The sequence below is a fragment of the Limanda limanda genome, chromosome 9 (assembly GCF_963576545.1).
Source record: "Limanda limanda chromosome 9, fLimLim1.1, whole genome shotgun sequence".
NCBI classification, from domain to species: domain Eukaryota; kingdom Metazoa; phylum Chordata; class Actinopteri; order Pleuronectiformes; family Pleuronectidae; genus Limanda; species Limanda limanda.
Window position 1 is genome coordinate 6,645,810 of NC_083644.1, and position 18,292 is coordinate 6,664,101.

At 43.9% G+C, this 18,292-nt stretch overlaps 1 protein-coding gene across 1 annotated transcript in view; it reads right to left on the reverse strand.

The window, feature by feature from the left end:
* syde2 (synapse defective 1, Rho GTPase, homolog 2 (C. elegans)) overlaps nt 1–18,292 on the reverse strand; it is a 53,806-nt gene that overhangs the window by 31,477 nt on the left and 4,037 nt on the right. Inside the window, exons 2-3 of the mRNA XM_061078170.1 lie at nt 10,677–10,969; nt 9,672–10,056 (exon numbers count right to left, since the gene is read on the reverse strand). Coding sequence (XP_060934153.1) covers nt 9,672–10,056; nt 10,677–10,969 — 678 coding nt within the window. The remainder of the gene's footprint in view (nt 1–9,671; nt 10,057–10,676; nt 10,970–18,292) is intronic.

Consider the following 18,292-nt stretch of genomic DNA (forward strand, 5'->3'; position numbering starts at 1 on the left):
TGTTCTTATATAATCTGAAGCTCTATGAAGTGAGTATCTGCAAAACTGCAATGGATCACACTGCTGTGGATTGTGTTGTATATTTGATAGACATCTTAAAAACAGTCATTGCTTTAAAATGCGTCACATTAGATGAAGACTAGGTTCTTTAAGACGCCCTCCGTGGTCTTTAAATTTGCAGATAATCCAGCGGCAATATACTGCTGGAGACGATGTGGAATGGTTGGCGACCACTCCTTTCTGGAAGGGGATAAAGAGCGAGATAGATAACGTTTTGGGAATTAATATACTATTCACCCCAAGTCAGTTTCTTTTCGATCTAACTCCTGAAGGCATGTACACAAGAGACCAAGAGCACTTCTTACATATATTCTTGATGACTGCTAGGAAAATGGTGACAATAAAATGGTTGAATCCACAGCCACCTACAGTGGCACAGTGGAAACAGAAGCTAAGGGAGGTGTATGGAATGGAGGCTTTAACTGCTCAATTACAATTAAGGTCTGATGTTTTTGTGAGGAGGTGGCTACCTATTGCAGGATACCTCTCTAACTGAGGGGAATCCTGTGGTACCATGGAATGTCTTAACTGTCCATTTATTTCTTTATTTCTTTATTATTTTTCACTAATCAGTCTGTCATATATAATTTGTGATGTTGTCAAGGAATGTTTGTGTTTCTCTTCAATAAAGTTCTAAAAAAAAAAAAAAGCGTCACATTAAGAGAGGCTGTCTGTGGCCGTGTACAAGATGCCAGTGTTGCCACCAGAGTTTTTTCACCTCTTCGTTTATTGACTTGTTTGTTTTTCAGCAGAGTTACACAAAGACTACAAACATGAATTACACAAAACTTGGTGGACTGAAGGAGCCTGAGCTTTGAAAGAAACCATTACATTTTGGCACAAAGGCAAATTAATTATCCACATTGCAACATACAGCATTTTTCAAACTTTTAGTTATTTTTTCAGGGAAGTAATCCACAGATCTTGATTTTGTTGTATGACAAATAGATCAATTAGGTTATCAGATCATTTCTTCTTTTCAATATTACTACTATGAAAACTAGACAATCATGTGTAAGATCATGTGGCCTTGGTGGTGGCATTTACTCTACAGAGTGTTATTCTAGTCTGTTTACAGTAATCAGACTCCTGTGTCTTGTTTAAACTGGAAATTATTTATTATTGTGAAACCACCTGGGGCCTGCTAGTGTTACTGTTTCTCTCCTTCATCAGTTGAATCAGGTTGATTATAATGTTTTTTTGTTATTGTCCATGTTAAGGAATTAAATTACAGCCAATAACAATCAGAAATTGATTTTAAATGAAAATGAATATGATTAGTCAACATATGATCTTGCACATTCTTACTGTATTCATGAATATAGCTAGATATTGTAATGAAATTGATGGCAATACTTCAGTTTCACAATCAAAACTATACCTTTGTCAGTACCTAATATCGTTTTGTAGATTTTGTTATTGAACAAACAACCAAACTCATCCATGCATCATCAAAATGATCAACTATCGGTTCTTCGCACTTCTTAATACTTAATAATCTGACTTCATAAAGGTTCAATAGTCAGTTCTAATTGTAAAATGTGTATATAATACGAAAAATATTCATATTATTGTGATTTTAACCAAACTACTAGATCTGACAACATGAAAAATCGCAACAACAACAAAACAGTAACCGTCTCCTTTGAATCAATATTATTAAATGAGAATTATGACCCACATTGATGCCTGTTTACTTCTCTAACACAATCCATAAACTGTGAGAATCAAAACAACCTCCCCCGGTGTTCCATTCCTTAGAAAATCCCCATGAACTGGGGCAACGTCCACCAGCTTCTGACAAAGTTAATGACTGTTGCATTGTTAATGACTGTGGCTTCACACACACACGCACACACACACACACACACACACAAACAAACACACACACACACACGCAGCAGAGTCTCCTCCAGCCTTTGGCCTTGTGGCAGCAGCCAGCAGAGCAACGTGACACCTCACTAGCTGAGGTTCAGGGGCGATGGTTTGACACCCAACCCTCCAGGGCCATGTTCCAGGGTCAAAGGGCGAAAGGTCCACATTCCTCTGGCTGACACCTGAGCTGAGCGACTGTGCCCGACCCCCCCCCCCAAAGCACTTTACCATGCACATGCACTCAGCATATTACTGTAGCCCAAAGAGAGAGTGCATGTAAATATGCTAAACATAAAGACAAACACACACACACACATGCCCTCTGTGACCCCGTGGCCCTCCTCAGCCACCCGGCCACTGACACCTCTTAACAAAGGTCAGGAATTTATGACGAGGGTTTATCACAATGCTGGCTCCAGACAGGTGCAGGACGAGTGTGTGTGTGTGTGTGTGTGTCTGTGAGTGTGTGTGTGTGTGTGTGTGAGATTGTGACAGACCCATTATCTAATTTGGCTGATAGATTTTTACAACCAACAAATCGTCGCTCTAGCCAATGTCAATAAATAATAATCGAATAATGATGGTCGACCTTCAGAAAAAACTGTGTTGTGTTTAGGGTTGCAAAGGGGCGGAAAGTTTCCGGTAAATTTCCGGAAACTTTCCATGGGAAGTTTAGCTCGGGAATTTTGGGAATTTTGAAAAAAAAGAAAATACACAAATTAAACGCTGAGCAATAAAAACATCATTCAAAACTCTATTTTAAATATGTATGGAATGCAACACACGCTGCACGTTGAATTTCAACCGTCCACTGTGCATTCTTCCATCACATAATAACTCCCAGCATCCTTCACTCTACAGCAGGGCTATTGAGGCCTGCTGTAGAGTGAAGGACTAGTCAGGTAAGTTTCCATGATATTACTGGGGAAAATATATTATCATGCTGATTGAGGATTGTTCATCTAGCCTATTTCCATTCATTTATCCATCAATTGTAAAATATGTTTACAGACAATTCCAATTGTTTGGCTAACTATTTATATCTCACAATGCCACGTGCACTATCTCATGTGTGGAGACATTTCACTCCAACAATGTAGAAGGAAAGGCTGTGTACATTTGCAAATACTGTGCAAAGACCTATGTTAAGAATGACACAACGATGCAGAAGCATGTAGTCAAGTGCCCAAAGTTTCCTCAGAGCTCAAATCAGCCTATGACACAACAAAATGTTTATATTTATGTCTGTATATGACAAGGTAAATACAGTTAGTATAAATGACCCACAACATTTCCAATTTATTCCCGTTAATTCCCATATATTCCCGTTTATTCCCGTTTATTCCCGTATATTCCCGTATATTCCCATGGAAAGTTTCCAACTTTGAATATTCCCGGAATTTTGCAACCCTAGTTGTGTTCCAGGCTGACAAACATGTGTCGATGTGTGTGTTTGTTTGTGTGACAGTCTTCACTGATATACAAACTGCTGATTCCCGGTGTCCAACCACCATTCACTGGAGTGTGTGGGTGTGTCAGCCACACGTGTGCGTTCGGTGTAAAAACAGAAAGGTCCAGGGTGTGCTGACAAACAAGGGGAGGGTAAACACACCAGTGAATGGCATACTTGTGCCGGGGTTTCTTCTCCCGGTGACCGAGGCCGCGGCTCTGCGCTGCTTCCTCTGCTCTCGGCTCTAAATCAGTCCCCAGCCCGACGGCCTTTCAGGGGCCTGCTTCACTACAATGGTGACAAAACCCCGGCTAATATATCCAAGCATGCAGGCCCTCTCACTAGCACAACATGGCCCCCTGCCAAAGCTGCCCTCATGTAGTCTTAACTCGCCTACTGCTGGAGGCATTCCTGCTCGGCTGCAACTCAACCGACAAGAGCGCCCTGCTAATTCTGGACAGTCACCCCCCCCCACTCCCCCTCCCCCCTCCCCCCTCCACCGGCCTCCTCGAGCCGCCGCCGTCCAAACAACGCCGAGAGGAACTTAATGATGTGCTGACAAATTACTTATTTTTTATTTGAAAAGCCAACCAGAAACAGGTTTGGCACTGAACGACTACTGGGAATTTGTTCCTAATTTGATGATGTGATTTTGCACAGCAGCTCTGCCAAGGGAAATTGCTTCCTCATTGCAAATGGGTGAATGAATTGAAAATGAAACGACATTAGACACGGTAACTTTGAGGATTAGAGCCGGGCCGATAAGTTTTGTCGGGGCTGAGACTCTCATATTAAGTTGGAAATAATTTCCGGTACAGATTATTACACGGATGTAAGATATCAAACATTTACAGATTCCTACGAAGTTGTTATCAAACTTTATGATGAAAAATTTGTAACTGAGGCTCAATTCTTTACAGATTAACCACAAACTTTATCGTTAAAACCATTAAATAGAAAGGAAAACACAAATACATCCACCTATGTGAAGTTGAATTAAGAAATAACCGTAAACATAAATGAACTTTTTTTAAAGTTAAAGTTTTCATATCAGGAAACATAAGCTCAGATAAAGACATGTCTTGGATGGAGGATTTTTATCTTCTATCCAATAAATTGACCAGGCTCTTATTAGGATTTTATACAATGCTCCTACTCTTATCAATATTCCCCAGTACTGATTAGCCAGTCTGATCATTTAGTTATTTAATCTTCATCTAAATATAATAATTAATTGTTTTATGAGAGGCAACGGTAATGGTCATAACAGTAAAGCCACAATATAATGTCAATGATAACTCCCTCCAATCAAAGCTAACATGGAAGTAACAAATAAACATAAGAAATTAAACGTTAATGTCATAAAAACAACATCTCTGATGTACCGTCACATAATGACTGAGGAGAACTTTCAATCAGACGAAAAAAAACATCAAGATCTGTTTGAACTCATCGATTGATCAACTGGTCGATAACACGGTGCAGGTGAAATATGTAAAAGAAAGAAAAGCCTCTGAGGTTTTACAAGTTGAGAGAAGCCGGTTGGTTTCATGATCTCCAGCGAGACTCAAACACACAGAGTCCGGACGAGGCTGGAGGTCGTATTGAACAGCCGGACGGGTTTCATCACTGACTGTTCGATTTCCACCTGCAGGCTCAAACACTTCTCATCACACACACGCACAGCGGGATCGAACGCTCGACCCGCTGAGCCGCACAACGTGAGCCACGACCTTCGATTCCTGTACAATCTGTCAGAGTGAGGAGAGGTGCTGGTGCACACAGATACAATTACAGGTTCTCCAGCTGCTCTGGTGATGAACTGAAGAAACAGACCCGGGAGAGAAAGACATGAGGAAAAACTACATGACCCGAATCTGCTCCGGGGTTTGAAGTGCTGTTCTCACAATGTCCCTCCTCCTCCTCCGAAGCTGTTGACTCCCTCCAGACCTCACCTTGCAATCGTCAGCCCAGATTAGATTCCAGGTTTGAACTCGGAGGCTTGAACTCTCAAGTAACTGTAGCAGCACGACCACAACAACCCCCAGAAATAGCCTCGGATCCCGTTCTGAGCGCCGGCCAAGTCAAGATTCCCCCCGAAACAGTCGCTGAAGGGAACAAGAGATCGGGAGAGCGCACCGCTGCTCACCCCCCCCCCCCGAAGTCCATCAATCATTATTCTCCACACAAATAGAGCATTCAGACGGACACAAAGTCGAGTCAATGAGGAGTCTGGAGTGTATCCGGTGAGGGGGGGAAAAAAGAAGCAGCCAGTCGTAAGAGAGGGGAAACTATGGCCACCGGGAGTCGTCTACATCTGCAGCGCTTCATTAATTCAGCAGACGCTCTCGCTCCGGCTCAATCAACGAGGAGCCTGTCGGAGTTCTGGCCCGGCAGAGAGAGAGGAGTCTGTGTGCAGATCGGATTCATGATGCAGCAGCAGACACAGGAACCGGAGGAAGAGTTCAACGCCGTGGCCGCACATTGAAGACTCTGTCAAAGTTCGTTAATCCCTCGGAGGCACTGGAGCGTTTCCAAATAAGTGGGGATGTTCCTCATAATGTGATATTTACAACATATCAACTGTTCTTTAATATTGAAACTTCACGTTAACATTCAACAGCACCGGACATGTTTTACGGTATATTCTTAAACCAAATAAGAAGCATTTACAACAATAAGCTATTTCACTGTTTTCAAGTTACTTTTATATATTATTTGTGATTATATTACTGTTTATTTAGATTTGTTAAAGTCTTATTCTCTTTTTGATGATAGCCATATTCTGTTTACTACATTAGAAGTGGTAAACATACAGCACACTGTGATTTTTACAGTCAACAAACAGATGTCTACTTTAGTTTGTTGCAAAATATTCATGGTCAAGTGAATCAATAAGATGTCACAACAAAGTCAGACAATATTGTTGTATAATGTAGTACTGCATTAACTTTTGCAACCAATACGATAAGGACCTTATCTTCGTCTTTTTTAGATTAACCAACCAGTTGGCATCATAAAATATTATTTTCATTCTACTTGTAAAAACTGATTCTACAGTTAGTTGATTGAACATATTTCAGCTGGTGTTTCAGAGTATAAGAGACCAGAGTTCAACTCATCTGATATATAAAATGAAAACAAACTAAATGAATCAAAGGAACTTTATTTAACTAATTAAATGTCCCAGTTTGACCAGAACACTAAGGCAGAGCAGAGGGAACGCTGCCCACATTGAGCTGCTGTCCTTTTCACTCCTGCCCACCATCCCCCAACACACCAGCTCAGAGAGGAGGAGGAGGAGGAGGAGGAGGTGGAGGAGTGCAGTGTCATTCTGCAGCCAACACAAACTGTGTTTACAACAGGCACAACACACACACAGAGACACGCACACACTTGTAGCTAGAGGAGGCTAAAAATGAAGAGAGACGCTGAGGCGATGTTTAACCTGCCGACCATTCCTTTTGATTTAAACCCAGAGTGGCAACAGAAATACACAACACGCACGCACACACGCACACACACACACACACACACACACACACACACACACACACACACACACACACACACACACACACACACACACACACACACACACACACACACACACACACACACACACACACACACACACACACACACACACACACACACACACACACACACACACACACACACACACACACACACACAGAGAGTAATGAGTGTTTCCTCTTTGATGACACGCAGCCGGCCTTGATGCTCTGTGGGACGATGGCGTTGCCAAACCCACAGGAATCAGTTGCAAAGTCAACAGGCAGCAGAGAGGGAGGCAGTTCCGGAGCGGGAGGGAAAACGAAAAAAAACACAACCATGACTTCCAGTTTCACAGCTTCAGACCGACAACCAATGGACCCACACAGACCTGCTACTGGATCGGATCTCAGGAGGTCAACGAAACACAGGTGATTGAATGGAAGTTAAGGGAAAGTTGAAGGAAAACTGCTTACTGGACGTTAAAGGAGATATATTACAGTCTAATTTAGGTTCATTATTTTATTTTGAAAAGGTTTACATGCCCTTAAGTGCAGAAAACACATGACTCTCTTCAAACTGGCCATTGCTGAAGCTCCTCTCTTCAGCCTCTGTCTGAAACACTTGGTTTTTATGTTTCAGGAGATTCGGGAGGAGGCGGAGCTCCCTTTGGGATTTTTAACTTTGCAGAACTTCACAAAAAAAACCTATGAAACACACAAAAGGAGAGAAAAACTGGGAAAATGTGTCTCCTGTAAATAATCTGTTTCCGCCGAGAACAAGTTTTCCTCTTCGTTAAAACTGAAAAACTCCAGTGTCAGATCCACTCATCTTCTCGCCCGGTACGAGGAGACACTGACAACAACAACTTTCAAACCCTGCAGGCAGAAATAGCCTAAACTGAATTAGCTCTCTGTGCCGTGATTAGCGACCTTCCTGGGCCGGTACACTGAGACTCATTCGCGGCCGGTTTTAATCCTAATCCCGCGAGGAAAGTTTCTCATGACGGAGAGTTTTGGCTGAGCCACACGTGATGCCAGCGAGCGCCAGGAGTTGGAAGCCAGTCGATGAGGATCAAGGAGTTTATCGGGGGTTGCCAATCAAAACCTGCGTCCTTGTCAAGGGCAGATTAGCTTTTGGAGGTAAAGCAGCGCCTCGAGGAGTTAAGACTTTCCACTTCCACAAGACAAAGAAAGAGGTTTCATGATGCTGCTGATTCAAAATCTGCAGCCAGAAGCATATTCTTTCATTTCTAAACACCACCATCTCAATAACTTGTGGTTTCAACTCTTCAACCCCTCTCAGAACTTATCCCTGAGCTCGTCTCCGGGCTTCGTCCCGGCAGTAAATCTGCTGCAGCGAAACACTAAAGCTCCCGTATTGGGTTTCAGCGAGCGCACCCCCCCGACCGTTCACTCCTCTGCTTTTGTGCTCAAACGACTAGAAATGGCTGTTGCGTGCCACAGAAGTGTTTGTCAAAGGGTTTGTAATTATAGGCTCAGCTCAAGATGTGCCACTTGATTCAAACTCCCATGTTGCCACATCAGAGAGAACAAAAAGAGTCGGAAGTCGGGAAAGACGGAGCGAGCTTATTAAGAGACAGGGAGCCGCGCGCTGGCTGTCATCATTACGCCGACGCTATAGAACACACTTGGCAAGAATTCACACCAACACACAAATGCATCAGCATCTAAATCCATTCACACGTATAAATCAGTGTCTTGTGTGTGTGTGTGTCTGTACAAACTGCAGAGACTCGTATTCAGCTGTGGACTGAAAATCTTTAACAACCACTAATTTAGCAGGTTCGCAGCCCTCGGTGTGACCTGCACTCACACGTAAATGGATATTCTCTCCTTTCAGGAATGCCAGCGCCGAATTCCTTCCTGGCTGGTGTCTGTCTGCGTTTAACTAATGAGGGACACTGATATGGAGTGATATGATTAGCGCTACAGCTCCTGTCGACACTGATCAAACACAACAGCACAAGGAAGAACTCGGCTACGGCGAGATTTTGGAGGAATTTGGGGTTTTAATCCCGGTAAAACTAAAATTTCGGTGCCTTTGTACTTTATATATGTGATCAGAGAGATAGTGAACCAGCTGAATAAGTCTGTATATCCTTTAATTGGAAACGTTTCAACGCTAGCTGTGGTTAAAGGGACGATCTCACCTTTGTTGCATTTGAGAATTACAGCACATTCAAATCATCCCGCCTTCCTCCAATGCCCCACCCCCCTCGTTCCCATCCGCAGTGTTTTATTTAAGAAACTTTATTTACACAAGCAGACTTACAACCATCCCGGTGTTTTTAATTTTTTTGAAGAAACTTTATTTACAAGCAGACTTACAACCTACTGCCTCCGCGCACGCACGAATGCGCCACAAGAAGCAGACGGAAAACCTGCATGTCCACGCAGCAAACAGACAGGTCTGTCGGCCAATAAGGTCCTTCGGTCCGAAGAATTGTATTGGTTGAAGTTTTCACTAAATATTATGAGAGTGAAATAATTGTTTGTTTTTACTCCTGGTGGGTCTGTTTTGCATTTTAGAGTGTCATTACCTTATTAATACCAATTTAACCTTATCCAAAAAAAGTGTAAAAATGCAACAAAGGTGAGAGTCCCTTTAAGGTGATGCAGGCTGAACAACACCAGCGACGCTAATTGGTTCTCGAGCAACTGCTTGAAACAAGTGAGGGAAAGAGTGAATGAAGACGGAGAGTAAGAATGAGAGAAGGTGTGGGTGGCTTTCTTTCTTTTCACTTCACCTGTGACTCTGCTGCTGGAAGGCCCCCCCTCCTCCTGAGGTTTGCACGCGAGCATCTGTCTGTGCAGATGTGGTGCCTCTGTGGAATGTACAGCGTTGCCCTGGCTCCCGTCTCCCGAGCCGCCGCCGCCACCGACGCCGCCTTCGCCGAGCACCTCCGGCACGCCGCTGCCTCCGTGACTCACGTCCCCGGCCCGGCTTGGCCTCCGCTCCAGCTCTGTCCGGGGGGGCACCAGCAGCCGCACGGGGGGCCGGTGAGACGAGTCGGCGTCGTCGTCCTCGGGGATCGGGTTGTACCAGATCTCCCCCTCGTCGTCGGCGTCGTTCTCCTCGGCCGGGTCCACGCTCCGGGGGGGCGGAGACACCTTGGCCTGACCGACGATGACCTGGATAAAAAAGTTTGTAGAATTTTGTAGTTTGTAGCAAGTAGAATGAAAATCATACTTTATGATGCCAACCGGTTGGTTAATCTAAATAAGCTGAAGGTAAGGTCCTTATCTTATTGGTTGCAAAAGTAAATGCAGAACTACATTATACAACAATATTCTCTGACTTTGTTGTGACATCTTATTGATTCACTTGACCATGAATATTTTGCAACAAACTAAAGTAAACCTCTGTTTGTTATCTGTAAAAATCACAGTGTGCTGTATGTTTACCACTTATAATATGGTAAACAGAATATTGATATCATCAAAAAGAGAATAAGACTTTAACAAATCTAAACAAATGCTAATATAAATCACAAATAATATATAAAAGTAACTTGATAACAGTGAAATAGCTGATTGTTGTAAATGCTTCTTATTTGGTTTAAGAATAAACCGTAAAACATGTCCGGTGCTGTTGAATGTAAACGTGAAGTTTCAATATTAAAGAACAGTTGATATGTTGTAAAAAAGTTTGAGTTAAAACCTGAGATAAAGCGTGAACAACAACCTCACGCTGGATGTTGTGTAACCTCCATAAATCTCACCCCTGCAGACAGAAAGATGTGGAGGCTAACCTGAGGCAGCTGCAGGCGGACCGGCCGCGGCGGCGCTCCCCCTGGGGGTCTCAGGTGGTCCGGGGAGGGACTGGGGGGAGGTGGGGGCTGGTGGGAGCCCTCCTCCTCAGCTCCCAGCGTTCTCTCCAGCTCGTCCTTGGGGCAGTGGCTCTTCCCGTGGGAGCTCTGCTGCAGCCAGTTGCGCTTCTTGGAGACGGTGATGGTGGTGAGCGGCGGCCGGCGTGACGAGGGCTCGGCCGCGCGGGCCGGCTCGCGGCCGTTAGCGAAGGGGGTTAGGACATTCTCAATGAAAGCTGAAGGGGGCGATGGAGAGAGAGAGAGAGAGAATGTGAGCAAAACAACTTCCTGACACGAGGCAGGAAAATAACTAATCATCATTCATCCTCAAAACAGTATTAAGATGCATTCGGTTAAAGAATCTTTTGCTTAATTTCAGACAATCTGAATCTTTTCCACTTGAAGAAAACATCTGCATCAAGAAACCAGAGGTGCTGACACACTACACGATGCCATTGGGCTTTAAAGAGTTCTCCTCTCATTCTGGTCTCTGCCTTTGCCATCTCATCGTGAAGTGTTTCTGGACAGAACATTGTCGAATAGTTTGTAATGTCAAAGATTCAATCCACCGCATATTCATAGATATAAGGGGATGCTTATCTTCATAGCAACAACCAAAAAAATGGAAGAGCAAGAAACCGCTGGTGTTACAGCTATGAAAATATATTGAAGGGGGAAGTGTGTGTTTGTGTGTGTGTGTGTGTGTGTGTGTGTGTGTGTGTGTGTGTGTGTAGAGAGAGGGGGTTTACAATGTGCAGAGCCGGTGGCGACATGTGCACTGTGAAAAAGGACAAAGAATAGAGATGGTGACATGGTGCCTTTATCTGCCAAACAAAGGCAACAAAAAAAAAGCGCCTGCATAGCTTCAAGTGCGTCAAGAATTCAGTTTTCAGGGTAGAAATCAAAAAGCTGCTCGGCAAATCATCTGACCTGCTTTTCGAAAAACAACCTCCGGGTTTGTGTGTGTGTGCGTATGTGTGTGTGTGATGGTGTGTATGTGTGTTAGGGTGTGTGTGTGTGTGTGTGTGTGTGTGTGAGGTGCTGAGGGCAGGCTCTTGCTCGAACACGTACAGCAGACTCGTGTTAAAGACTGTTTTGATCGGCGGCAGCTTCCACATGCTCTAATGACAACTTCTCCCTTTTCCTCGAGGAAGTGCACCTCATGCATTACAGATCAGGGAGTATTATCACTTTAAGAATTCAAAATATAACTCAGGGGCATCCAGTCTGAGCATGTGCATGTGTGATTGTCAGAATGAATTAGTCAGAATGAGCTCCGACAGGGTTTTCTCTTCGTGTATTATTAATTCAGAGCAGTGCAGGGGGAAGAACACAGGAGGTACGTTTAAAAAAATCACATGGTTTCCAATTACATAACGTCGGCTCAATAGATTGAGACTAATGTACTTTTGTGCTTCACTGCTTTTATTGACAAAAGCCTGAAAGTGGCACAGAGAGAGAGAGCAGAGGGCTCCGCTGGGATTTGCTTTTCCCTGAAAGTCGGGCGGCTCTCCCAGCTCTCCTGTGAACTACAAGGCAACTTCCATAAAGCAACTATTGACTCGCGATAATCGACGGCCTCCAAATCCCATAAAAACTCCCAACTTTGCAGTTCCACTAATGACAAAAAAAGCGAGTCCCGGACTTTATTCCGCTGGAGAAATATGACGAGAGGTGGAATGAAGCGGATTTTTGCTGGGACGCCATTCCTCCGTGTTCCAGCTGATGTTATAAGACAATGCTGGACGTGTAAAACAGATTTCAGAGGCTCGAACAGAGGCCACTTTTAAGGCGTCCCTAATCTCAAACACCCCCGTTTAATTTTCCAACAGACCACCGCACTGCGACAGTGCAAAGACACATCTTGAAGTGTTTCTTTCTTCCTCTTTATGTTATGTTTACAGACGGTTTTCCAGCCTGAAACGTGTTTGCACGACCGGAGCCGGCATCGTGCTTCCATTAGCCGGGATTAGGAGTTGATGTTGTGTTTGAGGAGCCGGAGCTGAGCAGCTTTAGCTTGGGCCGACTCACTGACTGAGGGAGAAGAAGTATGTTTTCTGCCTCTGCGCTGACTGAGTTAATGTGTAGGCGGGAGCTTGCAGGCTGTAATAACCCGTCACGGTTTGTTTTCAGCTGTTCTGACCTGGCAGCTCCTCGTACAACTCTAAACTCTGTGTACGAGAAGAAAATTTATATTTACGTGACGGGAAAACCTGCAGAGATGCACAGGGGCTTTAAACTGTTTTGTAAACTTGCTTTATGGACGGGTTTACTTAAAGGGTTTGACGGCCGAACATGTGTTCAAAACTACAGGCTCTTACAGACATTTAATTAATAGTTAGCAAGGGGAACTTTCTCTGCAGCAGATGAACTCATCCCCCTCCAAGCTGAACAGAGACAGCATAGGTTTCTGGATTCTGCTCACATTAAAAACAGGCAAAAATCTTCCTTAAAATACATATATTGATTCACAAAATCTGGATCATCGTCCTGATCTGTTCAGAGACAAAAGCCATCTATAGATGCTTGATTGCGTTCGTGAAGATAACTGCATCAATCCTTGAGAAATTCACAAAACACGCCCTCACAATGTTAAAGAAAGTGAAAAAACATCCTTGACGTTATTCCTCAAAAGAATCTGCTCCAAAAGTTAATGGTTTCATCCTCAGCCCAGTCCACACCTTTCTACCAAGTTTCAAGAAAATCAGTTAAATAATTTTTGTGTTATCCTGTTCACAACCACACGTACATCAAGATGACCTTTGCGTACAAAAACTGTAAATTCTAACCTTCACGGGGCGGAAGTGTTATATTAAACTGCTTTAGGTTGAGTATATATATATATATATATAATAAATTGTAAATTCAGAAAATATATATAAGCAAAATGTACATTTAAAGACACAAATACCATAAAGTTTGTTTTGTTAACCAATATCACAAATGAGGAGGAACAAAATAAACTGTAGGAATTGAGGTGATAAATATTAGGTGAAAATGTAAACAAGCATTGTATCAATTACGGATTCACTTCTCTCAGAGAAAGGGGAACGATTTTTAGGACCAAGACAAACTCTGCTGCCAACGCTCTGCTAACGCAAGACTAAACAGAGGTGAGGTGGTTGTGCGTGGAGTTGTTGTCAGCATGCCATCTTCTTCCAGGGGTCTTTCATAACTGGAAGAGGAAGCGTGTTCCGACATGAGCAGCATTCCAGGCCACAGCTCCAGATTTACAGCCGGTGTCACACTCCTTCTCCAGGAGCAACACCTTCCCTGAGCGGCGGCAGCAGGCGACTGCTTCAGGTTAATAAGTGAGATTTCAGCAATTTTCACCGCCGACACATATAGAGCCGTCAGATCCTCCTGCTCTCGGCTTCTCTCTATCAGCACATCAGTGTTTCTGCACTTCAATAACTTGGACTGTAGCAGAGAATCCCTGTAGTGCAGTGTTCAGCCTGATGAAAAACAGATTAGGGTGGTTCGTCCTTAAAAAAATAATATTTTCAACAGTTCACAGGGAGTTTTATTCAAGATAAGCCATCTCTAAAAGGTGGTGGCTGACATATTTGATTAAAAAGACATTTTCTTAGGCTCAGGCACAGAAATATGAAAGGTTCAAGTGGAGGTGGAAGATAAAAAAAAGTTTTATTTGAAGCCATTAACAAAAACTAACCATTAACTTATGGATTCCAAATAAATACAATTACTCAATCGTCTGCTTTGTTAATAGTATCTTATTAATTTATCCTATTTGATAGTAAAATAGAAATATTGAGTTTTGCAATTTTTGCATTTAGAAAATCCAACTTGTAACCTATTCATCAGACAAAATGAAATCCAGCAGAATATCAATATAGAAAAAACTCTATGGGCAGTGGGAGGAAAGATTTTAAAAACCTTCTTTACAGGTTAAATGTTAATTTACATCTCTAATGAGATCAAAAAGCTTTCTGGAAAGTCAAAGTATAAGAAAACGGCTCAGTTCTTCTATGGCGTGAGAGACTGGTGATCCTCAAATATCTCTTCACACAATGCAGACACCATGTCTATTGGACTTTCGTGACAGGTCATCATACGTGTTCGCTCGGAGCAAACTCGCACCCGTGACCCGGAGGCAGCAGATGGTCCGAGCGCGTCTGCGTGAGAGAAGTGAAGAAGTGAAGGAGCACGGCAGCCAGGGAGAGGTGCACGGGGGGGGGGCGGAGCGCTGTGGGTTTGTCTGAGGTGCTGAAAGGAATGCAAACTTGTAAAGAAGGACGCTGATTTCCTGAATGTGCTGGTATGAACCTGTGCCATGTGAGCCTGACAGTAAAACCCAATTATACTCACTCGCGTCTAAAATCTCTTGAGTGACTGAATCGGGTTTTTTTTTCCTCCTCAAAGACAAACAACAACACTTAATCCACTTTCCCATAGGCTTCTCTCTTATTTCCTGGATTCCTTTTTTCCTTCTTGAAGCCTCCTCTCTCTTTAGAAGAGCAAAACACACACCAGCTCGTTTTCTCCTCGACACAGACAACACTCTGTTGTGTATACAGAGTTTCTTCAACCCCCCCACCCACCCACCCTCCCTCCCTCCTTCACAGGGAATCTTTTGCTGTGTGCCATACATTCCTGTTGCCTCTCATTCAAATGGTAATCAGGATTCTCAGTGTAGATTTTTCTTTTTCTACCTCTGACAGAGCCGAGATCGTCCGGGGTCGCGTCACACGTCAACACTTGCCTGCGAAATGCCAATATCACTGCTTCTAGAGCTGAAGAACAAATTCCTGTCAATGTGGCCCGCTCCTCCAGTCGCCCCTCCGTCCTATACCTCTTTGAAAAATGTAAAGGAGAGACTATAACCTAAAAAAAAAGAGATGGAACGCAAATGTCCGAGTCAGTTGCTCAGGACGTTGTCTGGAACTTGTCCTGCAAGCGCCTAGTTAAATCTGAGCCTATGCAAGAACACAGCTGAAAGAATAAGAATATCTCAGGATGAAGAAGAGATGCCGTAGACCTTGAAGAGGAAGACGAAGATGTCAACTTGGAAAGACAAAAAGATTTGAGAGCTTCTGGCGAAGATGGGCCGACACCGATGTCGATACACCGTTAAAAAAAGACGTAGCACAATCTATATTCATGAAAGATGTACACCCGGGCGCGACCCCTCACCTGGATGTTCTAGGAATGTTGTGGAAATGACTAAACACAATTAAAAGTTTGTTTTACTGCTAACGGTAATTAAACAACCCATCATGCGGCGAGTGTTGGCCACACACGGAGACAGCATCCTGTGAGTCATCCGTCTCGTAAACCCTCCCGGTATGAACCCTGATGCCTCGGGTTTCTGCGCCATCACCCGATCCATCTTTAGAGCTACCATCCTCCATAAATCTGTCCAAGTGCAGACAAACCCGACAAGACAAATTATTCAACTCCCACCATCAGACATGTGTGTTTATGTGAGGGGGGTGGGGGGGGGGCGGCAGCTTGGTAACAAGGTGTTTGGCAGAGTTCGGAGAACAAACACCAAGTCGTTCTGACACGACCTGACAGCAGTCGAGGAGGATTGTGTTACACCCGCACCTTCAACTCAGAGATATTGTGAATCCACTGAGGAGGCAGAAAAAAATGTCATCCAAAGGTTGAGCAATACCTCGTAAAACTAATCCTGACATTACTTCATACCTATCATACCTGTGTGTTTGGCTTTTAGAGGAACTGTTGGACATTGCAGTGCAGCTAGCCTGGCCCTTTCTAACAGAAATGAAATCTGGCTCCCAACAACTCTGAAGCTTACGGAGCCCAGGGAGAGAAACTTTCCCAAGATCTCTAGAAACTTTTGTGTTAACAACACTTGCGAGATCCTGATAAAGTTTTGCGAGATCAGCTCATGTTCTTTGCATTTCGCACACATCCACCGGGATCCTTGAAGCTGTCCAGAGTACTGCAGTTGGTTGGTAATGAATTCAACCGGGTCAGAGGATTTGAAGGGAGACTGTCCCCTTGCACTGAGAATCCTTCTCGGACATCTCGCATGCAAAGTGCATCAACATCTAACATAAGTTTCTCAGGATCCTGCAAAATCCCAAAAGAGATCTCACAAAAGTGAATCTATTAGTTTTTCTTTCCATGTCTCTTGTAAGGCACCGTTTCAGTCACACTTTAGACCAGTTCTTAAAGGCAGCCAGTTTTATCATGTTCCTCTGCCAGAAAGCAAAGGAACCTACCTCTCACTTTATTTCCCTTCACTGCAGCTTTTTGCTGCAGAGGCCAATATTTCCATCCATGCAAACTCAGGATGATTGTTCTCTTAGTATGAACCCGAGGACTGAAAGAAACAGAAATAAACAAAAAGTCCTCTCCGCCTGCAGGGAGTGAGAGTGAGTGGGAGACCTCCTCTGTCTGTGGTGTCGATGGCTCCGTCTCATCTTCACGTTTGACTGACACACTGCTCCTGAGTTCAGTTCTGGCCAAAACATGACTCCTGGATCCTGCCTGCCGGCACGCCACTGCTCTGCCGCAGCCCACCACAACAACACTATAAATCCTCCAGCTGCAGATACAAACGTGCACGCTCGATACAGAGACGTGCACATTCCTGCCTATGTGCACAGTATCCCTCACCCGCACATTTATGAGAAGTGACACGCTCGGCTGTGGGTGATCGCAACAATTTACACCGTAATTAAAGGACAAGCCAGAACAAAAATGAATTAGCTCCTGTCTAATTAAGCCTATATCTTGTCTTGTGTTATAATAGTGAGGTTTAATTTCCGAGCAACACTCCAGGGGATGAGCAGGACTATTTTTAGAAAGTCTGAAATATAGAATTATTTACATAAATTAAGAGTGGACCCAAAAACTCAATGAAGATTTTCCGGCCAAGACAAGCAGTTCACTGGAGCTTTTGAAAGCTTCTGGCATTTCTTTCTTTTTTCTTTTAAATGGCTCTTTGTGAGGCACTGAGAGGCCCATGGTGCCGATGTAAGCCCGGAGCTGACCTTAATAAATACTTAATCGCCGTTCATTTTGCTCATTCATGGAAAAGAATTAAGTGACACAACGCAAACAGGTTAAACAACAGGAATGGCATCCTAAATATTCAACCTAAAGTCCCTTTAAAATGCAAGTTACCATGGAGCTGTCCAGAGCAAACGACTGGGGAGGAAAGTGACATGACAGCCAACCCCCCTCCCCAACACACACACACACACACAGACACACACACACAACTACCACAAAGAATAACTGCAGTGGCTTTTCTCCTGCTTCGGATTCCTCTGGCCACAGCTGTGGAAAAGTTCAGTGGGGGACAGAGAGAGGGGGACGCTCAGCAAAATGGGGTTAGGGGAAAAAATGAGACTTGTGTGGGGAAGAAACCTCGGAAACTAATATCAAGTAGGGTCCCGTCTTCATTTTAACCAAAAAGGCAGCAGAGGAAAGAAAGAGCCGGAGGAATAAAAGTAGCAGGGCCAACGGCGGCTGGAGGCCAAACACGGAAGGTTCCGCTCAGCAGCTTTAGAGCTCTCACTCTATTTCTAGCAGCACGGAGTCCTGACAGTCCGACAGAAGCC